Genomic DNA, 26516 nt, shown 5'->3' on the forward strand with positions numbered 1-26516 from the left:
TGCATCCCAGACCCCCACAACTCTCTGGGAGAAGAAGTTTTTCCTTAACTCTGTCCCAAATGACCTACCCCTTATTCTCAAACCATGCCCTCTGGTACTGGACTCTCCCAGCATCTGGAACATATTTCCTGCCTCTATCTTGTCCAATCCCTTAATAATCTTATATGTTGCAATCAGATCCCCTCTGAATCTCCTTAATTCCAGCATGTACAAGCCCAGTCTCTCTAACCTCTCTGCGTAAGACAGTCTGGACATCCCAGGAATTAACCTCGTGAATCTACGCTGCACTCCCTCTATAGCCAGGATGTCCTTCCTTAACCCTGGAGACCAAAACTGTACACAATACTCCAGGTGTGGTCTCACCAGGGCCCTGTACAAATGCAAAAGATTTCCTTGCTCTTGTACTCAATTCCCTTTGTAATAAAGGCCAACATTCCATTAGCTTTCTTCACTGCCTGCTGCACTTGCTCATTCACCTTCAGTGACTGATGAACAAGGACTCCTAGATCTCTTTGTATTTCTCTCTTACCTAACTCTACGCTGTTCAGATAATAATCTGCCTTCCTGTTCTTACTCCCAAAGTGGATAACCTCACACTTATTCACATTAAACGTCATCTGCCAAGTATCTGCCCACTCACTCAGCCTATCCAAGTCACCCTGAATTCTCCTAACATCCTCATCACATGTCACACTGCCACCCAGCTTAGTATCATCAGCAAACTTGCTGATGTTATTCTCAATGCCTTCATCTAAATCGTTGATGTAAATCGTAAACAGCTGTGGTCCCAATACCGAGCCCTGTGGCACCCCACTAGTCACCATCTGCCATTTCTGCTTTGTTGAGCAGCGAGGTGTTATTTCACTGCTGCAACCAAGCAAAGCTTATTAAGAGTAGACAAGAAAAGCAGGGTGTTTGAGATTATCAACTGAAAGAAACTGATCTAAGAGGCTATAGGATCACTGGGTTGGCATGAAGTGTTAGAATTTAGCAAAAGCAATAAAAAGTTAAGGAAGCAAATTACTTGGAGGCCAATCAACAGCTTGTACACACAACTGTTAGTCTTTTTAACAAGCCTGTTTCCATGATTAAGGTAGATTGTACCGTTTTGAATAAATTATATCCTGTGAGTGAATATCATATTAATTTAAGTCTTGGTTCAAAAATGTGAAAGTGCACTACCGTTCCAGAGGGTAATAAACATGATCAGATTTGGGAGATATATTAACAAAGATTCACAGAATGTTTGGGGATCACTTAGCCTGTTGAATTTGTACTGGCTCTATATAAGACATAGGAGCTGAATTAGGCCATTTGTCCCATTGAGTCTGCTCTGTCATTCAAACATGGCTGATTTGTTATCCCTCTTTTTGTAAAACTATTCTAATGTATTCTCCCCAAAACCTTTGACACCCTTACTAATCAAGAACCTGTCAACTTCCACCTTAAGTATACCCAATGGCTTGGCCTCTATAGCTGTCTGTGGCAGTGAGTTCCTCAGGTACACCACCCTCTGATGAAAAAAGTTCCTCCTCATCTCTGTTCAAAAGGGATGTTCTTGTATTCTGAAGCTGTGCCCTGTGGTGCTAGCCTCACCACTATAGGAAACATCCTCTCCACATCCATTCTATCTAGGCCTTTCACCACGAGTGCTTGAGTGAGTCCAAATCCCCCAGCCTCTCCCCACTGCCCAAGAATTCTTATTCTTTCAGAATCTTATCCAACCCCTGAATAAATGCTGCATTTGAATCTACTTACAAATACTATTCCAGACCTCGGCCACGACTGAGTAAAAAACGTAAATGCTGGTGGAACACAGCAGGCCGGGCAGCATCTATAAGGAGAAGCGCTGTCGACGTTTCGGGCCGAGACCCTTCATCAGGACGGCCCAAAACGTTGACAGCGCTTCTCCCTATAGATGCTGCCTGGCCTGCTGTGTTCCACCAGCATTTTGTGTGTGTTGTCGTTTGAATTTCCAGCATCTGCAGATTTCCTCGTGTTTTCTCCTCATGGAACTTTTTTTTTGCTTAATCACCTTCATTTTCTGTCTCCTATATTTCCTATGTTCCCTCTGCAATGAGACAGTTTTTGCTTTATTGGTATCCTTCATGATTTTAAATACTTGATTAGATCTCATCACAACTTGAGTTTACCAACTTCCTTTGTTCCATGTAGAACGTTGCCAACCTCTCCAGTTTATTCACATATCTAAAGTCCCTCATCTGATAAACCACTTCTACTGTTTTTAATGACTTTACATTTCCTAATATGTGGCATCCAGAACTAGACACATTATCTCTGATGTAGCCCAGCTATAAGAAAACGATGGACAGACATAGATTGGTTTTGGTGGAGCAACGGAGTGACCTGATAAATGTTTATAAAGATTTTTACACATATGGTCATAAGTGCCTGGAATATGCTTCCAGGAGAGTAGTGGATTCAAACATTGTAGTAACAGTGGAGAAGCATTTAGACAGATACATAAAAAGGCAGGGAATAGAGGGATAAGATTCTTGTGCAAGCCGATGGGATTACCATCATGTTTGGCATAAAATATTTGAGAGGCAAAGGGCCAATTTTGGTGCTGTATTGTTCTGTTGGCTTGAACCACTGTAGTATTAATTGTAATTGTAACATTGTTGCATTTGTAATATTTTGCCTGTCTTTGGAAAGACCAAGTTCTTGTATGCAAAGGCACAAGAGTAATGTCTATGACCATTTATAACCAGAGGTTCAACTGCATCTGGATTATTGTGTCCAGTTCTGAATCCTGTATGGCATTTTAATCATTTTATGAACTGGCTTGATACTTTCAAAGGCCTGTACATATACAGTATATGCTTGTATCCTATATCACTGCTTCTCACTTTTCTAAGCAAAATGTAACACTTCATTTTTATCAGCGTTCCATTCTGCTGGCCTGATTATATATCCCTATTACTGTCTTACTCACAGTTCACCATTTTGTATTATGCATAGATTTGGAAATTGTGCACTCCAGCTCCAGATATTTATTAAGAAAAGCTGTGATCATAGTACCAACCCACTACTTTTTTGTTTTTTTCTTTCACAATCGTTCTTGTGTCGCATACCTAATGTTCCATTCATGCTGCTGTGGCACGTTTTATTCCATGGCCTTCAGTTTTAATTCCATAATAAATTACCATGCCATGCTATAAAATGTATGGGACAACAGCTATTTTGATTTAGCTGAAACTTATTATCGTTGACGGCAAACTCAATGTGCATGCTGAATATTATTTTCAGATTGAGTACTGATTAAATAATTGCAAGCAGTGGTTTGTAATTCTGCATTTTTGTGCAGATAATGATTGTCCTAATCATAAATTGAAGATTGGTTTTAAAAGATATAGCTCATATTTAATAATTTAATTCATCACATTAAAATATAATAGGTAAGCATAACATTGACCTGTTGCATTAATATGTAATTGTATGTACATTAGACTTTACATAATCTTTTATGATTTTCCTGTTGCTTAATGATTAAATGATTATGGAACTGGGAAACAAATATTGTTCCCAATATTACTTGTGCTTGTTTAAACAGCCTGTTTTCTTATTCACAGCAACTTGAATTATGTCAAAGACTCTACAAGCTCCACTTTCAGCTGCTACTGCTCTTTCAGTCCTACTATAAACTAATTGGACAGATCCACGTGGTCAGTTCAATGCCAGAGGTAAAACAAGTTCTTTTGTGATTAATGATGTGGCAAATGTTAGAATGTAATGTATGTAATGTAATTTTGTAGCATTTAATTGATAATTGTCTTATTATGGGAGTCTTCTCATTTTTATATCAGCAAAGATTTGTTTGTGATTCCAAACTACTAAATTGTATTTTTCTTTTCTTTTACCATTTTGTTGTTTCTATCCTCTTTGGATGTCTGCACTAAAAAAACCACCCCCAGAGGTTGGAAAACCGACTTGCTTCAAAGCATTGCTAGTGCTATCCCTGAACCATCCACTAGAATGGGTGTAAGAACAGCATGTGATGATTCCTTAATCTTACCTCTCTCCCTGCAGCTTGGTGCACAGCTTCCATTTAGCCTGGAACCTGTCAAACTGTATTTTATGGGGAATTTTGGGGGCATGATATCTTATTGCACCTCAAAGCATTGCTGCTATATTCCACTCCCCCATTGTATTGCAGTATTACCGTGTTAACAAATGAATTCTGTTTTCTCTGACCTAAATTAACTCTAATATTTTGCTTTGAAAATTTGAAAAAAACACTAAGGAAGTTAAAACAGGACAAGTTAATACAGGCCAGGTAGAGCAATTTTTGAACTGAACAGTTTGATTTTAGCTTGCTGTTGCATGCTGTCCTTCTTTGAAAGAAGGACAGTATTAGACTATTTATCTGATGTAATTTTAAAATACACAATGCTCTTGCACATTCCTGCAAGTCAGTCTGTACATGTACTTACCTCATGTGCATTAATCCTCCAGTTCATAGCTCTGTAAAAGATGTTGAATTTTGCTGAATATTGGTGCAGATGATATACTGGTAGAGAGGGCAGATCTGGCTTATTTTTCCAAATCAAAAACATTGATAAATGTTCTGTAATAAATGCCATAAGTTTAGTGAGTGTATGTTTGAAACTTGGGATTTTGCAGATAAATCAGACCTTGCTAGATGCTATATGTCTGTGCCAGCAGCTAGCTTTTATACTCTTTTCCTACCTATCATCTGTAACAACCTGTGCATTAATGCAATTTTTAATGTTATTCATTTTTGAAAAATTCGGGTTTAATGTTACTTTTTTCCACGTACTCTCTATATTCGTTTAGGCATTCATATTTGTTATATCCATTTCTACCAATCAAACATAATTATTAATGTGTATCAATCCCTAACAAAATTTTCCTTTAAAAAAAACAATGATGTAGCCATTAATATTACCTTCTGTGCAACTTACATTTACCAAAAAATATCAATATTACTTAATGCTTCATAAAGTTTGCTGATGTAATTACATTAGCTTACATAAAATTGTTTTTTATATTAAATTTACTAAAGTGTCTAAGCCATCCACTGCTTCAAGGTCAGTTGAATTCAACAGTATAGTGTTTGCTGCATTGAAATTGGTGTATTGTCTTATGGTTGAAAATTAAATGTAAGTATTAGTTTACCACAACACAGAAATCAATAGAAGTGTAAATAGTAGAATCTAATTAACCCTTTCCTTACAGTACATGTTCACGACATTGCAGGCTGCTGCTGTTGTCGATGAGATATCCTGATGAAAATCTACTAGACATGATCACCCCACCCCCACCCCCACGGACTCCTCGGTTAATGGTAGGGGTCCGTGACATTAAAAAAGTTTGGAAACCCCTGTCATAGTAAGATCAAGAGAGAAATGGCAGACGAGAAAAAGATGCACCTGGCTCTTCCAACAACTTCTATAAACATTACAATTTATATTTTGTAGAATAGATTATAGAAAGGACAAACTTTAAAGAAAAAGCAAAAAATCACTCCATGTTCCAAATCTTAACAAGTATTTCTTAAGTAAATAATAGTCAAAATATGATGGCTGTAAGGACTCAATAATTGTTTTCAGTAGAAGCAAAGTTGTAAATAATAATGTAAACACAAGGTAAAAATATAAAACAGCAAATTATTGTACTCCACCAAATTATATGCTTATCACAAACTTCACAGCCAATTTTTGTACTGCATCATTATTACCATTCATAATTAACACAATTCATTATTACCCATGTTGATTTTTGTTCAAATACACATTTAAGTAAACATCAAAGGATACTTGTACAATTTATAGTAAAATCAGACACACTCAGCTACAATCCATCACTTGAATGTTATTGCTGTAGTGAACTCTTCCTGTTATTTAGTATGGATAGTTTTTAAAAAATGATAAAGAATCCAGAGTTTTAAATTGCAGTGTTTTAAAATGTTAGGATTTCCCAACTTTCTAATAATTATGGAAGGTAAATTTAGAAGAGAGAATAGAATGCTTGTAATTTATATCTGTTTCTGCATATGGTTTTGCAAGGTCTTGCTATGACTGCAGAAAGAAATTGAAGCACATGACCTTCATCCTTTACCAATTTAGTTTGGAGCTCAAAGAGAACGGACATGAATGAGTTACCTGGGATAGCTTACCCTTCCCTTCTTCTCAGCGCTTTTCCCAAAACCATGCTTAAAGTCAACTACTGCTCCATGGCATATTAGAGCATGAAGTTGCTTTGCCGCCATTTTGATGAAACTTTGTTGTAAATAAACTTACAAGCATTTATTTTTCAGTAACGCTAAAATAGTACCATAACACTAGAGTTTGGTGGTAGGGAAAGGAGTCAAAGTGAAACTCTGTTGATTTTTATCTTGTATTTGTGTTTATTTACTAGCTATTGAATATGTCAAAAGAGCTGAATGATTTGAGAGAGAACTTGAAGGAAGCCTCAGCTCTAATAGCAGCTGAGCCTAGGAAAAGTGAATCCATTTTGCATGGTGCCACATTAACTTCCTCAGAGGAGGCTGTTCAGTCCATGTTGGAGTGTCTGAAGAACAGGGATCTTAAAACTGCTCTGCGACAAGTCAGGGATTACAGGTTAGCCTTTTGGATGCATTATTTTCAATTTCAGAAATTACTTTGATAATATTTTCTTATATAGTAACATTATGCAAGAATGTTTAAACAAAAAAAAATAGTAATTCTGTTATAATTCTGACATTTGTACAAATTAGGAAATTCTACCAAGCACGTCCAGTTGTGGGGTCCAGACATTCGATGCAGAATACGGAGAAACTGATCTAATTTCCTTAACAATATTCTTTTTGGGTGTTGCCCATATTATTGAATCACATATTTCCACTTATAATAATTCATTGACCACATAGGGAAACAAGTTTTGATGGTGTTCCATTCACTACAGTGGCTTGATTTGATATGCACTTCTATACTTTGCCACAGAGTTACCTGGAGACTGATTGTTGAAATCTTACAGATATTTGTTGGTGAGCAGTGCAACGTCCATTTTCTGATGAGAGCTTTTGTGCTTTATTACATTTAAGAGAAAAGAGATATTATCTAATTAAAATACTATAAATAGCAGATTGAACAGATTTGCAGAACATTTTTAAAAATGTAATGGAATTGTTCATTTCATTAAGGGTAATGAATTAATGATAAGGTCTGAAAGGTCATTGATAGGCAACTGAGACTTGTTGTCTGCAATCCCTATGCCATTTGGGAACGGCAGGATGGGCCATATATTAGAAGGATCCTCCTGAAGTTTCAGTTCAAATTCAACATTTCCAGGTAACTGAGATGCATGAGGGATACTCACAGTTCACTGGACTTTACACTCTCACTGCCTGAGAGATCTCCTGACAAGTCAGTGCTATTTGATTAAGTATTAGGTTATAGTATTTGAATCTGTGAAAATGTGTTATCTGGTCTGTGAGAACTTGTACTGAACAAAAACCTTGGAAAATCTATTTTGCTGCACAAAGGCCTGTAAAGAACAGGTAGCCAAAGCCATGACCTCCAGGTGCAAATAATGAGGTTAACATGAGACCGGATGTACTCACCCACCTCTGTGATTCCCTTTATAATTTAACGTCAATGATAACAAATTGAGACAGTCCACGCAATAGGCGGCATGGTAGCATAGCAGTTAGCATGATGCTATTGCAGCTCAGGCATCAGAGGTCAATCCATCGTCTTCTATAAGGAGACTCTGTACGTCCTCACGATGGAATGTGTGGGTTTCTCCGGTTTCCTCCCATGGTCCAAAGACATACCAGATTGGGTTAGGGTTAAAATTGTGGCTGCCTGGGTTTGCCAGACGCTGTGGCTCGAAGGGCCAGAAAGGCCTGTTCTATGCTATATCTCTGAATACAGTAAAAAAATCATCATGATGTAGTAAAGCTTAAATATAAAAACTAAACAGGAAGATATTTCATTTCATTGAAACCTTTCATCTATGACTTGAAGTATTATTTGCAGTGGTGCATATTTACCAAATTGTACAAAATGAAATGTTGATTCCAAAAGAAGCAGAAACTGTAATATTTGTGGTCAACATAATAATAAGGGTACATTTTCAATGCTTGAATTGTGTGTGAGAATTTAGGGACCCAACTAATCTTCAGAAAAAAAATTTGTGCAACAATTGCCAAAATCTGACTTTCAGTAAAAGTTTCATTGATAGGTCAGATTCAAGGCAAGGCCACACAGTATGTGCTCCTTCAAGTGGCAAGAGAAAATCTGCTAAAGGTAAAAAGATGGGAAATTTCAGAGACAGAAAAATGCATAGTAATATTAACTGCCAATGGCACCGTTCCCTACTATGGTAATTCTTCATACCCTTTCAACAGTTATTTTTCTTTGATGAAGGGGGATGAAAAGATTCATCATATATTGGCACATTGTAAAAATTGGTTTATGCCACCTTGTGCCTACTTGCAAACTCATTCAACAAATACTATAATGATAATAGTTTCACAAATTGCAGTAAGTATTGCTCTAACTTTCAAAATCTCATCAGACTTATCTGTCTACATATCAATAAATTTTTTATGCAGGAATCATTGAAGTGCATCTTTTAATAAACTCTTTTGCCACAGCAACAATAACAAATGAAACATTTTATACATACTTTGATAATAATTATCCAAAAGTTGTTTTCCATTTGTGTATTCTGGAGTAGTTGGCAGTGAGACACAGATGAGGGCATTGCCTAATAAACTCTGGTGGGAGTAGAAATGTGGATATCATGGGAGAGGACAGCAACTTCCTACTCCACAATACTAGTGGAGCACTTCTGATCCATGAAAAGTACAAACTGTGCATCTGCTATGACTTGGATTGTACCAGTGCCTTCAAAACTTGGAAGCAGTTAGCTCCCAGGTGGCAATAATCCATTCTGTAATGGTTTTTTAAGAGGAATCTGCTTCTGGGTAACAGTAATCAGAGCAAACTGAGTCACCATTGAAGTTCCATGAGAGTTGAAATGTGCTCCAACAACAGCCCCAACATGAGCTTACAGCATACAGTGAAAATTATGTTTTTACTTCAAGAAGTTCAGAATAGATTCTAAAATCTAAGGCACTCTAACCAAGCATGAATATTTTGATGTATCTTCATCAACCTCGTATCTATGGTGTCCTAACATGTTTAACATTGAAGTCCTTCAGGATTGTGGTTCCAGGTACCTCTCCAAGTAAAATGTCCTCAGTTCCATTATCGGAGCTTTGCAGTGTCATACAATGGTTAAGCTTTCCTTTGAGGCTCCATAAAATGCAATTAAACAGCATGGCACACATAACTATGAAAATACACCCAGACAAAGCTCTCGTTATGAGGTGGGAAGGTTGCACAGGTGACCTAGAAGGTACTTGTACATTTGAAATATCTATTGCAAGCTCAGTTGCCCAGATATTGTGGTCTCAATCATGACATGTGAAGGACCCCCCCCCCCCCCCTTACCAGTGAGGTGATTATGCATGCCCTCAGATAAAAATGATAGTTCTAGTTTTCCTGCTGCCACCTGCTCATCATATCCTTTTCAGTAGTCTTACTACACTCCAGGGACAAAGGATGTGCCTTCTTCATTCTTCCTCATCTGCAAGAACATTGAGCACATGCTTAGTGAATTAACCACATATTCCTTCCCTCCTGAATGTTGACATTTAAATTGCAATAGAATGTGCTTAAAATTAATTAAGCAATGCAGATTTATATTTAATGTAGTAATGACAACTTCAAAGGCCTTTGCATTTTTGAACATGGGATCTCAATCAGTGATAGAGTTATAGAACACAGAAAAGTGCTCTTCAACCCACCCACATCCATGCCAACCTTTTTGTCTATAAGCCTATATTAGGACTTGATTCTTCCCTATTTCCCTGTTTAAGTGCATGTCTAAATTTCTCTTTTTTAAAAAAAAAAATGATTTTGCCTAACTGGACCATCTCCTCTGGCAGCAATTTCCAGATAACAGCCATGCTTTGGGTAAAAATTAAGTATACACAATGAAATGTTTACTGTAAAAGTAAGCACAGTGAGGCAATTGGTGTTTCTATTTATAAGCAATCTAACATCCTCTGGCTTTTTTAGCTTTCCAACATTATTTTGCAAAGGGTTAAATATTAACAATATACTGCAATTCTTAACATCTCACAACCTATAAATAAATGTCATTCTTCTTCCTAAAGTTAGGTATGTTGTTTCCATAAACAGGTAAAAAATCATGAACATACAAAGTGATATTAAATCTTATGAGTGAAAATGAAAATCTTTTCCATAGACATACAGGAGCTAATCAGAACATGAATATTCCAGCTTCAATTTTCAAATTAAACCACCTGTGGGTAAAGTCAAAATTAAAAGTGAAATTTATTATCGGAGTACATGGATGCCACAAATACAACCCTGAGATTCTTTTTCTGCGGACATACTTAGCAAAGGTAGAACAGTAACTGTAAACAGGATCAATAAACATTAAACTGAACAAATGCAAGTGTAAATAAATAGCAATAAATAACAAGATAAAGTGTCCTTAAAGTAAGACCAAAGTGCACTGCAGAAGCTGTGGTCAAAGCAACACATACAACACACTGGAGGAACTCAGCAGGTCGGGCAGCCCAAGTAAGACCATTGGTTGTGGGAACACCAGAAATAGAATGAGTGTAGTCATCCCCTTTTGTTTAAGAGCCTGATGGTTGAGGGGTAGGAACTGTTCTTGAACCTGGTGGTGTGAGTCACTTGTACCTTCTACCTGAGGGCAGCAGCAAGAAAAGAGCATGATCTGAGTGGTAAGCATCTTTGATGGCGGATGCTGTTTTTCTATGGCAATGTTTCATGTAGATGTGTTCAATGGTTGGGAGGGCTTTACCCATGATGTACTCAGCTGAATCCATTGGCTTTTGTAGGATTTTCCACGCAGAGGCATTGGTGTTCTCATACCAAGCCATAATGCCACCAGTCAGCACACTTTCCATCACACATCTATAGAAGTTTGCCAAGGGTTTTGATGACATGCCGAATCTTCACAGATTCCTGAGGAAGTAGAGGTGCTGTTGTGTTTTCTTTGCAATTATAATGGGTCCAGGACAGGTCCTCTGAGATGGTGACACCCGCAAACTTAAGGTTAATGACCCTCACCACCTCTGATCCTTCTATGAGTCCAGCTCATGAACCTCTGGTTTACCTCTCCTGAAATCTACAATCAGTTCCTTGGTATAATGGCACTGGAGTGTGAGATTGTTGTTATAACACCACTCAGACAAATTTTCAATTTCTCTCCTGTATGCTGATTCATCACCACTATTGATACAGCCCACAACAGTGGTGTCATCAACAAACTTTTATACGGTGTTGGAGCTGTAATTAGCCACAACAAGTGTAAAGTGAGTGGAGCAGGGGGCGAAGCACATATCCCCTGTGGTGTTCCTGTGCAGATGGAGATTGGAGGTTAAGCTGAATTAGTATCAGGAACTCATTGCTACAAGTATGTATGTGTTGGATTACGTCAGGATTAATCTTAACTATGAGTTGCTTCGTCTCTTTGAAATCAATTGACAACCAAGTAGGGTTCTGGGGAGTAAACAGTGCCTGTGGATATGTGTGTAAAATCACTTGCCCTAAGGACTGTGAAGAAAATGAAGGCAGAAAAACATTGAACATTTATGACGGTGTATTGGCCTTCATATATCAAGATATTGAGTACAGGAGTTAGGTATTATGTTAAAGTTGCACACAACATTGGTGAGGTCTAATTGGGAATAGTGTGCAATTCTGGTCACCTAACTACAGGAAGGGTATCAATAAGATTGAAAAATTGCAAAAAAAATTTATGAGAATGTTGCCAGGACTTGAAGAACTGAGTTATAAGGAAAGGTTGAATAGGTTAGGACTTTATTCCCTGGAGCAAAGGAAAATAAGGAGGGATTTCATAAGGGTTTACAAAATTATGAGGGCTAGATAGGGTAAATACAAGCAAGCTTATTCCACTGAGGTTGGATGTGACTAGAACTAGTGGGCAAGGGTTAAAGGTGAAAAGTGAAATGTTTACGGGGAGTTTCAGTTAGAGGATGGCGAGACTGGAATGAGCTGTCAACAAAAATAATGGATGTGGGTTTGATTTTAACATTCAAGAAAGGCATTCTACAAGTATGTGAAGAGCAAGAGTATAAGACATGAGTGAATAGAACCAATCAAGTGTGACAGTGGAAAAGTGTGCATGGAACCAGAGGAGAGAGCAGAGATACTTAATGAATACTTTGCTTCAGTATTCACTGCTGAAAAGGATTTTGGCGATTGTAGAGTTGACTTCCAGCGGATTAAAAAAAAGAGCATTAAGAAAGAAGATGTGCTGGAGCTTTTGGAAAGCATCAAGTTGGATAAGTCTCCAGGACTAGATGAGATGTACCCCAGGCTACTGTGGGAGGCGAGGGAGGAGATTGCTGAGCCTCTGGCAATGATCTTTGCATCATTAATGGGGACAGGAGAGGTTCTGGAAGATTGGAGGGTTGCGGATGTTGTTCCTTTATTCAAGAAAGGGAGCAGAGATAGCCCAGGAAATTATAGGCCAGTGAGTCTTACTTCAGTGTTGGTAAGTTGATGGAAAAGATCCTGAAAGGCAGGAATTATGAACATTTGGAGAGGCATAATATGATTAGGAATAATCAGCATGGCTTTGTCAAAGACAGGTCGTGCCTTACGAGCCTGATTGAATTTTTTGAAGTGCGACTAAACACATTGATGAAGGTAGAGCAAGGCATTTGATAAGGTATCCCATGCAAGGCTTATTGAGAAAGTAAGGAGGCATGGGATCCAAGGGGACCTTGCTTTGTGGATCCAGCATTGGCTTGCTTGCAGAAAGCAAAGAGTTGTTTTAGATGGGTCATATTCTGCATGGAGGTCGGTCACTAGTGGGGTGCCTCAGGGATCTGTTCTGGGACCCTTACTCTTAGTGATTTTTATAAATTACTTGGATGAGAAAGTGGAGGGATGGGTTAGTAAATTTGCTGATGACACAAAGGTTGGGGGTGTTGTGGATAGTGTGGAGGCTGTCAGAGGTTACAGCGGGACATTGATAGGATGCAAAACTGGGCTGAGAAGTGGCAGATGGAGTTCAACCCAGATAAATGTAAAGTGGTTCATTTTGGTAGGTCAAACATGATGGCAGAAGATAGTATTAATGGTAAGACTCATAGGACGCTCAAAGCAGCTGCACAGGTCGACAATGTGGTTAAGAAGGCATATAGTGCATTGGCCTCAGCAACTGTGGGATTGAGTTTCAGAGCCGAGAGGTAATGTTACAGCTATATAGGACCCTGGTCAGGTCCCACTTGGAGTACTGTGCTCAGTTCTGGTCACCTCACTACAGGAAGGATGTGGAAACCATAGATAGGGCGCAGAGGAGATTTACAAGGATGTTGCCTGGATTGGGGAGCATGCCTTATGAGAATATGTTGAGTGAACTTAGCCTTTTTTCCTTGGTATGCTGAGGGATGAGAGGTGACCTGATAGGGGTGTATAAGATGATGAGAGGCATTGATCATGTCTATAGTTAGAGGCTTTTTCCCAGGACTGAAATGGCTAAGACGAGAGGACACAATTTTAAGGTGCTTGGAAGTAGGTATAGAGGGGATATCAGTGGTAAGTTTTTATTACTCAGTGGTGAGTGTGTGGAATGGGCTGCCAGCAACAGTAGTGGAGGCAGATCTAATAGGGTCTTTTAAGAGGCTCCTGGATAGGTACATGGAGCTTAGAAAAATAGAGGGCTATGGGTAACCCTAGGTAATTTCTAAAGTAAGTACATGTTTGGCACAGCATTGTGGGCTGAAGGGCCTGTATTGTGCTGTCGGTATACTATGTTTCTGTGATTCTAAAAGTTTGGATAACTACATGGATGGGTGAGAAATGAAGGGCTATGGTTCAGGTGCAGGTCAGTGGTACCATTCAGCTAGGTCTTCTAATATACAGAAACAAACAACAAATTCAGAGTGGATCACATTATTAATGCATTTATTATTTTACCTGCAAGGGGAGGAATACTTCCAGCCAAGTTTTGTCTGGAAAAATATTGTTTCAAACAATGCACTTTTATACATTTTATTTTAAAACGAGAACATTAATTAGGTTGCTCCATTATATTCCTCCATTATCTTTATCTTATCTTGTTCTGACATTTGATCTTTAGAAACCCCATCCTGTTTCCCTCTGTTGTCAAAACATCTTCTCCAGCCATAAAACGCATTTCCAGTCATTAAAAAAAACTACCTCCCATAAAATACAGTTTTCCCATGCAAACCAGCAAAGTATCTTGGGATTTCTTAAAACTTCAGGGTTACAGATATATTTCCACAATGGGACTAGGCAAAATAATATTTTGGCACAGGTTAGATGGGCCAAAGTCTAGTTTCTGTGCTGTAGTACTTTGTGGCTCACTGACTATCATCTGAAGAGTATTTGGTGGCTTTGGCCTGTATTCACGACAATTCAAAAGAATAAGGGGTGATGTCGTTGAAACCTATTGAATGCTGAAAGGCCTTGATAGAGTAGATGTGGAGAAGGTTTCCTATGGTGGGAGAGTCTAAGACTAGAGGACACAGCCTCAGAATAGAGGGGCATCTTTATCCAGAGATTAGTGAATCTGTGGAATTTGTTCCCACAGGCAGCTGTGGAGGTCAAGCCTTTATGTATATTTAAGGCAGAGGTTGATAGATTCTTGATTGGTCAGGACATGAGGGATATGGGGGGAGGGGCGCAGAGGCAGAAGTTTGGGGCTGAGGGGAATAATGGATCAGCCATGAGGTAGAGCAGACTCAATGGGCCAACTGGGCTAATTCTGCCTGTATCTTATGGACTATGACTAAGAAAAGGGAACAGATACTACAAAATGGCTATTGATGTTACTCTAGTATTTTATTACAGGAAGACAATTTAAACAAAATAATAAGTTTGACATAACTGTGACTTTCAATTCAAGTGGGTGCAGGTCAATAACTATCAGTTTTATAGTCCCAAAATTTTCAACCCTGCACTGAATGTTTGCACTTGCTTTCGAATAGGCAGGAATTTAGACATAAAGGTTATATTTTGCACAGATTGACTCAATGCACAGTACATGTGCATCATCTTGGTCAGTGGTAGTTCTGAGAAAAATTAGTCCAGAAGCCTACTTTTACTAGCAGACTTTAGGTATTAACCATAGATTTAGAGATGCATTTTGGTTTAGAGGTCAACCATGATCTGATTAAGCAGAGTCAAAATAGTGAATAGTCAATCAGGATGAAAAGGAGCTGTAGCTCCCTCTACAAAGGAAGTTTTAAGAAATGTTCAATTGGCTGTTTTGCTTTTGAAGCACATGTTTTGGCTATTCATAGTTTGATGGTGCACATTTCACATTTAGTTAAATGACAGTAGCAGGCAGCATAAAGCTGAAGAGGAGTTCCAGCCACTTGGTACAAAGCTTTCTTATGACAAAACAGAGAAAAAAGCTTCAAAAAGGTACTGTTGTCAGAGGACTCTGTAAATGTACTTAATCAACAGCACACTGAAGAATAATGAATACATGTTTTCTACTGTGGGGTTGATGATTGAAAAATGAATCTTAGAGGAACCTCATTTTAATAGATTGAGTTACAGTTTAGTTGATGTATCTAGCACCGGTAAGAAAACTCAAATGTAAAATTAGTTGGAATGTTAAATGGGAGGAATTCTGGTAGAACTGTCTGCTTTCCTAATAAGTTCTACCTATACTTCACATCTATTTAACTTTCCATAGCTGGAAAACCAGTAGAAACATTAAATGATGTGTCAATATTTTCTAAATAAACCTTCTTGATTTTTGTTGTTACAGAACCATTTGGCCCAATGATATATTTGGCAGTGATATGGAGGATGAAGTCCAAACTCTTCTTAATATTTACTTCAGACACCAGACCTTAGGACAAACAGGCACTTTTGCACTCCTGGGTTCTAATCATGATCTATCAGAAATTGGTTCCAAGCTGATGGAGCTGAACGGAGAGATTCAGGATATGATTCGAAAGGCTCAAAGTTATCGTGTTATCAATACTTATCTTCCAGATACCAGTACTGCCAACACTAGTCTCTGACAGAAATGTTCTGTCTCCCTTTTGCTTACAACTGGAAATGCTGCAGTGCTGCTCTGAAATCCTTCAAAGGCTTTTCGCCCTTAGAAAAGCTTAGTCAGTTTATTTTCACAATTGTGGCACGTCATAATTTCACTAAACTTAAATGGGAAGTTATAAATATCAAAAGACCAATATTAAATAAAATACCCAACTGAATATTAAAATAGCTTTCTTCAAAGCACATTTATTCCTACATTGGGCAATTATAGTGATCAGGTTACAAGTTCACACTGAGGATACCAAAGGTTAACACACGTTGAAAGTATTCTTCTTAAGTAATTATTTTGAGAAATGTTATTTAACTTAAAATGATGAGTAACGTAATACTGCCCCAGAACTGTTTCAGATTGTAAACTACAGATTGTTTTGTGTGTGGTTTGTGCCTACTTGCTTACATGACTAATAGCAGGCAAAATGAAGCTGTATGCATTGTACTTGGAAGCAGTTTTGTTAAGCTGAAAGCCTGTGTGTTTTAACTCTTCTCTGGCTAAAATAAATTGTTCACACTGCTCTAAAGCACATTTTTATTAAAATATAACTCATGTTGTGTAAGAAGGTATTTTACTGAGCCATACAACACGATTTGTACTGTATTTGAAATACCATGAACAATCTAGATGAGAAATGAGTATTGGCTGCTTTTTCTACTAGATGGAAGCTTTTATGGAGTTATTTATAAATAATAAGAGGCTGCTTTAAATAGTTTTGTAGATGAGGCTGAAAACTTCCTCTTATTAGTCATTGCCTGTTATTGATTAGCATGCATATTTATATGTAAAATATAAATTGCTTTGAAGCATTTTGAAAATGAATATTCAATGCTTAAACTTTCTAAAATAAGCCATGTAGCTCTACATTCAGCAGACTCATGATGTCATTGGTGTGGATGGATGTTCTAGTGCTGAGAATATGCCTCATTTCTAAAAAGTTGGATCAGAAACTCTACAAATTCTTTGCATGTAAAATCAGTTATGCATTTAACAGCATCTTTGGAATCATTATATTTTCTTGTAAATAATGTTCCACATACTGTGAAGTATTTTGTTTTGATCTGTAAATTCATGCACTGTATATATAGCTGTAGTATATCATAACTATGTATTATGTCTTGTGGAAAAGTAAGCTTTTGTTTAATTTCCATTGCACTTCTTGCACTTCAACTGATCTGTCAAAATCTCCAGTAAAAATAATAAGGCAAGCTCGGAGTTGGTTGTTTATCCTTGTTGAAACCTGGCTCCTAATATAGATACAGGTAGTAGTTCAGAATGGTGCAAGAAAAAAAATCAAATTACAATACTCTCAGACACATTAAATTATGGAAGTGACTTTAATTTAATTTGCAATATTGTCTTTCATTGTTTACAAACTACAGGGTCTTTTGGGGTAATTTAGTTTCAATGTGATAAAGAACTAGTAGGTGTTTTATTTCCCAATTCTCTACACCACATTCCAGTCTAGTTGATGACTGATGTGCCTTTAAGTTGGACCACCAACCCACCATTAAAAGTCAGGAAGAACACAGGAAAGTGGGTACTGGAGACAGAATGGATACGTAGGAGCAGTAAAATTTGCAGGAGGTGGAAACTGAGTAGAATGACCTGGGAAGTGAGCAGCCAATTAACCCAAGGAGCAATCTAGGAAAATTGTGGATGAGCAGTTTGGGAAGAGCAGGTTTCAAGAACCTATTTAAGATTGATTAATATCATGGCCAATGTAAAAGAACAAAATAATTGTTATTCCAGATCTGATGCAGCACAAGACTAAACAAGGTAAAGAACAAAAACAAATAAATACATGATGGCTTACATAGATTGATTGTATGTCCATAAGATGGCACAAGGTGACTCCAACAGGAAATGATAAAGTAGTGGTGAGGGGTGGGTGAGTGGCTAGAGGTGTTGATCAGCATTACCAACTGGGGAAAGAAACAGTTTGGTGGATGAATGCTACAGAGCCTCCTCCCCTAATGGAAACAGTACAAACAGTCCATGAACCAGTTGGGTGAGACCCTTTGTGATATTACTGACCCTTTTCCAGGACCTTTGTGTATGTATGTCTGATGCTGGCAATGTGTTGGACAGTTAGAGGCTGCCACAGTGCAGTTTCCATAAGATGCAGCTTGAGGATTCTCTTCTGCACATCTACATTTGTTATGCTGTAGATGTGTATAGTCTAGATCTTCAGCCTCCTCAAAAAAATAGATGTGTTGATGAGCTTCTCTAACTGCACAGGATGCATTCTGGGACAATGAGAGGTTGTGCAAGATTTACACAACCAGGAGTTTGAAACCACTTGCTGTTTCAACTGCTATACCACCATTGTGAAGAGGAGTGAGAGTTCTGAAGTCAATAATCACCCTCTTTGTCTTGTGGACATTGAGAAAGAGGTTATTTGCCTAGCATCAGGCCTCTAGCTCTTCACCTTCTCTGTAGGTGGTCTCATTGTTGTTAATGATACCACTATCTTGTCATCAGCAAATCTAATGTAATTACTCTAGTGTTTGGCTATGCAGACATGCATGAGCAGAGTTTACAGCCATGGGCTCAACACATAGCCCCGAGAAGCTCCCATGCTGAGGATGTTAGGGAGGGAGGATTGGTTGTGCATCCTGACCGAGGAGTGTTGGTTAAGAAACATACCCATACAGTACACAAGGAGAATGGACACCTAGAGTGCAATATCCTCTTCAGGATCCTCTTCAGTTTGCGTATAAGGAGAAGGTGGGAGTGGAGGATGCTATCACGTATTTGCTGCACAAATCACTCTCTCACCTAGATGGGGTCAGTTGTGCTGTGAGGATTACATTCCTTGACTTCTCTAGTGCCTTTAACACCATCCAGCCCAAGATCTTAAGGCACAAACTAACAGAGATGGGAGTAGACTCTCACATGGTGGATTGGATAGTGGACTACTTGACAGATAGACCTCAGTATGTGCGGTTGGGAGACTGTAGGTCTGACACGGTGGTCAGCAGCACAGGGGCGCCGCAGGGAACCGTACTCTCTCCGGTCCTGTTCACCCTGTACACATCAGACTTCCAATATAACTCAGAGTCCTGCCATGTGCAGAAGTTCACTGATGACACGGCCATAGTGGGGTGTGTCAGGAATGGACAGGAGTAGTATAGGAAACTGATACAGGACTTTGTGATATGGTGCAACTCAAACTACCTGCGTCTCAATATCACCAAGACCAAGGAGATGGTAGTGGACTTTAGGAGATCTAGGCCTCATATGGAGCCAGTGATCATTAATGGAGAATGTGTGGAGCAGGTTAAGACCTACAAGTATCTGGGAGTACAGTTAGACGAGAAGCTAGACTGGACTGCCAACACAGATGTCTTGTGCAGGAAGGCACAGAGTCGACTGTACTTCCTTAGAAGGTTGGCGTCATTCAATGTCTGTAGTGAGATGCTGAAGATGTTCTATAGGTCAGTTGTGGAGAGCGCCCTCTTCTTTGTGGTGGCATGTTGGGGAGGAAGCATTAAGAAGAGGGATGCCTCACGTCTTAATAAGCTGGTAAGGAAGGCTGGCTCTGTCATGGGCAAAGTACTGGAGAGTTTAACATCGGTAGCTGAGCGAAGGGCGCTGAGTAGGCTACGGTCAATTATGAATAACTCTGAACATCCTCTACATAGCACCATCCAGAGACAGAGAAGCAGTTTCAGCGACAGGTTACTATCGATGCAATGCTCCTCAGACAGGATGAAGAGGTCAATACTCCCCAATGCCATTAGGCTTTACAATTCTACCGCCAGGACTTAAGAACTTTTTAAAAGCTATTATTAATGCTTTTTGAGATAGTGATTTAGATGCTTATCATATTTTTTACTGAGTTAAGTATTGTATGTAATTAGTTATGCTACAACAAGTGTATGGGACATTGGAAAAAAAGTTGAATTTCCCCATGGGGATGAATAAAGTATCTATCTATCTATATCAAAGCCCAAGCAGAGACGAAACTTAAGCAGAACAGGCACCAGCTATTAAGATGACCAGGGAAACAAAAAAAAATAAAGACATAAGCAACACTGACAGCAAAAAGGTATGAGGGGAGGAAGGGAAGAGGAGAGAAAAGCAGGAAAACTTGGGAGGTTGAGGGAAAAATAATATTATTCTTTGAGTAGGTATTAATTGCAAAGTAGCACCAAGTACTGGAGTGACCGAATGGTAGAGGCCATTAGAGGGCATGCACAAAGCTTGAGCCAAATTGCTCCTTAATGAGGTAGGCAAAGCACCTCCAGCCAGATTCAGGTAGTAAGGAGGAGGCAAGAGCACATAGTAAAACTAAGGGAGGCATCCCAAAACTCTTGCAACCTGGCCTACAGCAGGGATAGTGTAGTAGAACCCAATCACCATTTTTTTATTGTTCAGATTGAATTGGTTAGCCTTCAAACAAAATGAGAAGTTATTGCTGTATCAGAAAACATTATGAAATACAGTACAAATATCTGCTGAGACAACACCTGATTTTCCACAGGTGGTTTTCCTTCAAGGAAAGTTTTATTCACATAGAAATACAATGTCACCATATTTCCAAGATAGTGACAAATTAAGTCAATTGGGCTTTGACTGGTTCTGCATTCTAAATGAATTAGAAGAGCAGACTTTATTGAAAAAAAAATCTAAGAGCTTGGAATGATGTTTCCACTCAGGGAACCAAGAACTAAAAAGTTAATTCGGGACAAGGGTGACAATTTCTTTAGCTGGAAAGAAAACTGGGCTGCTGACAATCTTTTTGGGGCTCTCAAAGGAATATTTTACTGCAGGAGTCAGAAACAAGTACAATTGACATATTCTTGCTTCCGTTTTTGTTCTCCCACACCACCTCTATCACTAAAGTTGTATTGTGAAATTGACATCAATTTGGTCATCAAGAAAAATTGGACCAAAGGATTGATTGCCACACTCAGAACTATTGGATGGTCCATGCCAGAAGTTAAGATTTCCAGAAAAATTCTACATTACTGGATGGGATAACTAAGAATTTGTCACTGCAGGAATGCAAATGCAAGATGATCAAAACTATGTTGAAATAGAAAAATTAAAGTGGAGAATGAACTTCACAATCTTTTCCTGTAGTCCACAATTTTGGACATTTCAATATTAAGAGTCATCTCAGGAGATGAACAAGCTATAGACAGATGCAATTAATCTTTTGGCCACTAATATTTGCAACACCAAGACAAATCAAAGGGATTTAAGGTCAGCAGTAGCTCCCTAGATATTCAAGGTACAGAGTGGTCCTTTTCTTCTACATCATCAATTGGCCTCAAAACAGCTTGCACCCTGGTCAATGAGGTGGCACCACAGAAAGACTGATTCACTTTTAAAAGTTAGCCTTCTCTTCCTCAAGCATAATGCTCAATACTAGAATTTTTGAATAAGTGCTTTATTAATTTCATATTACATTTTAAATTTATAATCTAGGAATACAAAAGGATCCATTTTCCATGCCATTTAAGTAGCCCTAGTACCATACAGGATCAGTATTCTGCTGATTCTGCAGAAAGTAGCAGGTTTCAAACAATATATTTGAAGCTATATGTATTATCACAGGATAACCGCTTCCCCCGACAACGGCCACACAACTCCTGGCGATGTGGTCTTTTTGGATCAATGTGTCGCTTTTTTTGAGTGCAAGTGCAGCAGTGTTTGAAGCATGTCTAAAAACAAAAAGGCTAGTATTATGATAACATTTAAATTTATGTACAAGTCAATAAGAGAGCATCCGTATGCAAGGTGGATTTTCAGAACTGCCCTGTCTGCTTCCCTTCCTTGGGTTGGGAAGCTTTATAGACAGTATTAAGTGTTTAATTAATCAGAATGTCAATAAATCCACTTTCCAGGTAGTAGTTATTATCAGTCTATACAAGCAAAATTAAAGTGCATGAATTGTATGCAATAGTTCAAGCACAAATATTTGGTTTCAAAAATCTTTCTACAGATGTTCACGACTTCAGGTATGGAAAACAATTCATGGTTGATATCTAGTAATACACATTTAAAAGTTAACCTACCTGACAGAGAATAGCTTCCACCTTGTAAGGATTGTATCCCTTATTGCATTTACGGCAAAATTGCTTGAAGTAAACCTAAAGAAAGGTTAGAAAACACTGAAGCATAGCAAAGCCAGTTGCCTCCTCAAAGATCATCTGCCCTACTCCTTGTGCAATGCTAGGACTCGTCAAGCCCAATTGTGCCTCTAACTGGCTGTCAAACATGGTTGCTTACAAGGCCAGGACAAATTAGCATTAGGAGTAGCTGGACAATTACAAAGATCTTTGCTGCTCCCCCAAGAAAATTCAATTTTATGGTGAGAATTCAGCTTTAAGAACATCGTGTACTAGCATCTGTCAGATGTTTGGACAGAATCACTAAAATGCCCATTGTGGCACAATACATTTGAGAGGAATGGTGCAGCTAGAAGAGCACTGCTTTACAGTACTAATAGCCCTGGTTTAATCCAGGGCTCAGACCAGTCTGTATTTACAGAGTTTGCATGTTCACCCTTTGACCATTGGAATATAATCTGGGTGGTCTTGTTTCTTGCAGAACTCAGATTTGCATGTTTAGGCTTTGCCCCTGCCACCACCCCAGTGAAAATTGTGGCTAGTTTGTCAGTGAGGGGTGAAATTTGTGGTGAGTTCATGGGAAAGGGGATTAGTATAGATGCCACTTTAGCTAGCAGATTCAACAGGGCTTACTGCCATGCTGCAAGCTGCCATTAACATCACCGGTGTCCTAGACACTGCTGTAATGCAAGTTCTGTTGATTGACAGCATGCAGACAGAATTCTGTGAAATAGGTTGCATGGCGTTGCCTAATATGAGGAGCTCTGCATGGAGCACCAAGTTCTAGGCACAAATTAAAATAATCCCAAGAGTAAATATCTAGTGATCCTTATGCAGCCTCCTCTAGATTGGAGAAACCCAACATAAATTGGAGGACCACTTTGAGCATTTTCCACTCCACCTCCCAAAAGCAGAACTTTTTAGTGGTCAAACATTTAACTCTGATTCCCATTCGACATGGGAGTCTATCTTCAGTTTGGAGGAGCAACACCTTGTATTCCATCTGGTTAGCCTCCAACCTGATGACAAAAATCAGTATCACCTTCCAGTAAAGGAATTTCTCCCCCTCCCCTCAATTACCTCCTCTCACCTGCCTATTACTTTCTTCTAGGTCCCATTCCCCCTTTCTCCTATGGTCCACTCTCCTCTCACATCCAATTCTCCAGCCCTTGACCTTTGCCACCCACCTGGCTTCACCTATCAGCTGCCAGCTATCCTCCTCCTCTCTCTCCCCCCCCCCCCCCCCCCAAACCTTTTTTATTTTGGCATCATCCCCTTCAGTCCTGGGGAAAAAGATTCCACCCAAGATGTCAACTATCCATTCATTGCCATTGACACTGGAGGAACAGCAGGCCAGGCAGCATTTGTTCCAGTGCTTTGAAAGTAAGCATTGCTTAAATTAGAAAAGTCAAGGATATCACATTGGGTATAGTACACAGAAAATTCAATTTCTTTAGGGTTCCAATGTTAATATGCTACATTTGATGTAGCATCCTCCGAAACTTCAAATAAGAGGAACAGAAGCTTCACATCAGTCTGCATTGGAACATTAAATTACTAGGCACTTAATTTTCCATTCCAGTTTTCTGAAAATTCAACTGTTCAGATTTTAATGCAAGTGGGTAACATTGCAATCATCTAACAAACCCTAGTTAGAATCAAAGGAACTCAAAAAGCAACCCATTGTAATCTTGTACCAGCATGGATTGTCCTCAAGTTACTTCAAATTTTGTCTCCGATTTATAGTTCAGCCATTCATTTTCCCCAATTGTATTTGTCATTTTTAATGACCTAGTCCCTTTTTCTCTCCTGGTTTTTAGGCAAATTGCAGACCTGTATGGTTTTTTTTTTTTAAAAAAGTCCATGCAATTTAAGCTTTAAGTATTCTGCAATTCATTATAATAACTAACCTGAAGATGCATCACTAACAGTTGTTTGGTGAGAAGATAAAGTTATGGTGGTCTTTAAGTTCATGTACTGAGGCCTCAATTACAACTTGTGAAAACTACCAAAACAAGGTTCTTAAAAATTCAAGGGACATTTCAGTTAGAGTCACAGATCTCAAACTCCACCCAAAAATGTTCTGGCTGAATAGAAATTCAGGTCAAAATGACCAGGGTTAATGGGCCTGCTTCTTGCTGTAAAACTGAAATAAGGATTAAGGAATTTGGCAAGTGTAAAAAAAGCTTGTTCAGAAAAGTTGAGTTATTAAAGTTTATAATAAACCTTGCCCTTCATTTGTGCTAGTCATAGCTGGAACCATCAGACTATGTAAATATCCACCCCTATTCTCATCTCTCCACCCACTTTTTTTGTGGGAGTGGGGTAATTATAGTTGAAAGTTACCTTATTAGTTCCAGAAATGCACCAAACATAAGCACTTTCCCATCTGATGTTGCAGTCCTTACAGTGATAGTAGCCATACTTCTGCTCCAAAAACTGAAAGAGATTGGTTAGTTTTACAAAGCTCAGAAAAACAGGTTAAAATAGTACATCTAAAAATCAATGTCAGCAAGACAATTAGGGCCCATTAATAGAGTACATTAATACATCATTATGTTTGATACTTTCCTTATATTACTTGCATAATACCTATTAATTAAATCTAACTTTCCATTATTTCATTACATTTTATTCATTCTTCCCTTTTAAATAAGATCTAATTAAAATAACTTCATAACAGTAGTATTGACTACATAAAACAATTGAACCGAGTACATTTGGATACAGAAGGTTATAGAATGCTACGCTCAATGCCCAACTAGGCAGGAACAAAACTTCCATTCCTAAACAAAGTATAATTCGCATTAATCGGGAAGCTTCAGCAACCTGGGCCAGCATTTATTTTACTCTAATAAACTTGCCAAAAGGCTGACTTTTACTTAAGAGCACATTAGAGGCGATTCACATCCGAAATATAGCTTCTGGACAGATACAGCTGCCATTATTCAACGTGATCATTATATGTATGTCTTAAAGTGAGATCATCTTTACCTGGAAATGAAACCTCTGCTTGCCTTCATTTCCCTTGACTTCTTGGTCATTCTGACCTATTGCTTCTTGGTTTTCCATATCCGCTGTATCCGCATTTTCTTTTTCACGAAAAGCCTCTTTTTCCTGGTGTGGAGCAGAAACTTCCTCCAAACCCTCGGGGGAAACCTTTCTATCTGCTGTTTCTCGTCTTTGGTTCTTTTCTCCCATACGCCGATCAAACACAGGCGAGTAGACAGCGATGGGGCGAGAGAAACGCACGACGGTGGGAGACCGTGATGTAGCGCCAGCGGCCTCACTGCTGACATCGATAACACCGGCCGGAGACGGCGACCGAACTCCTTCGGTTACAGAACGTCGTTTCTGTCGAGGTAGAGTCCGAGGCCCCAGCGAACATTGAACTGAAGCGTCTACCTTTGGATTAACCTGAATCCCAATTTCTTTGGTATTCGCTTTCCTGAGACGTGGGGTCAAATTGGGATTGACCTGAGAGAGAATAGCTTTCAGTTGCGCTCGCTTATAGTTATCCAAGTATTCGACAGCTTCAACATTTCCCTGGGCGTAATGTTTCTGCCTCCAGTTTTGCTGCCTGGGCTTTCCATTACAATAAGAAGCCGAATTGAGAGGTGAATAAACAAACTGCTCCATCATCAAACACAGACACATTACAAAGCCCGGGGGTCCTTTTATGTAAGTCCCATTTTGTCGCGGTTGCCCTCATTAGGTGTTTAATTAGCACGAACAAGCTCAAAATGAATTTCATTGGAAAGCGAATTACGTGATTGTCCAGTAAGGATGAGGGTGGCCGTTTAACCTTGCTCAGCCTTCCCCTCGATTCAAGTCCCATTCCGAATACTTTTGGCTCATATATTCAGCGAAGTGCGGCAGACTTTTTATTGCTAAACCAATGTCCACTAGTTCCTTCTGATGGTAGAAAAATATTAAACATGTTCCTTGTAGGTGAATTTCTCTGATTTTTTTTAGCAACATTTACAAATAAAATGTTGAATGGAACTTTACTACCTACTTGCAACGGGTAGGTGATGCAGAAGCCTTAAGTCCCACACTACCAGTCATTACCCTACACCCATCAGTCTCCCGAGTTGTCGTTCACCGCTAGTCTGAACTGATTCTACAAACTCACTTTATAACTCGTGTTCTTAGTATTATCTTTTTATTTCAACAGGTTGTCTTTTTCAGTGGTATTTGCAAATCTTTGATTATGTACCGTTTTTCTTTGTTATATTGTGTCTTTGTTTCCCATATATGCCCGCAAGACAATCT

At 38.8% G+C, this 26516-nt stretch overlaps 2 protein-coding genes across 7 annotated transcripts in view; one reads left to right on the forward strand and one right to left on the reverse strand.

Annotated features, from left to right (window-relative positions):
* LOC140726890 (protein furry homolog) overlaps positions 1-17499 on the forward strand; it is a 270433-nt gene extending 252934 nt beyond the window's left edge. For all 5 annotated transcript variants that reach the window (XM_073043854.1, XM_073043855.1, XM_073043856.1 and 2 more), the window contains 3 exons: positions 3594-3704; positions 6403-6605; positions 15871-17499. In XM_073043854.1, coding sequence (XP_072899955.1) covers positions 3594-3704; positions 6403-6605; positions 15871-16129 — 573 coding nt within the window. In that variant the 3' untranslated portion in view covers positions 16130-17499. The remainder of the gene's footprint in view (positions 1-3593; positions 3705-6402; positions 6606-15870) is intronic.
* LOC140726892 (zygote arrest protein 2.L-like) lies at positions 8607-26222 on the reverse strand. Of its 2 annotated transcripts, none has more exons than XM_073043861.1 (4): positions 25236-26222; positions 24588-24680; positions 22188-22262; positions 8607-9624 (listed from the first exon to the last, which is right to left on the reverse strand). In XM_073043861.1, the coding sequence occupies exons 1-4, from the start codon at positions 25896-25898 to the stop codon at positions 9580-9582; spliced, it is 876 nt and encodes a 291-aa protein (XP_072899962.1). In that variant the 5' UTR covers positions 25899-26222; the 3' UTR covers positions 8607-9579. The 2 variants fall into 2 exon arrangements, with proteins under 2 accessions (XP_072899962.1, XP_072899961.1); XM_073043860.1 differs by lacking the exon at positions 8607-9624 and adding an exon at positions 21544-21833 and having other exon boundaries at positions 25236-26219.
* Positions 26223-26516: the final 294 nt, after the last annotated feature.

The sequence above is a fragment of the Hemitrygon akajei genome, chromosome 4 (genome assembly GCF_048418815.1).
Source record: "Hemitrygon akajei chromosome 4, sHemAka1.3, whole genome shotgun sequence".
NCBI lineage: Eukaryota > Metazoa > Chordata > Chondrichthyes > Myliobatiformes > Dasyatidae > Hemitrygon > Hemitrygon akajei.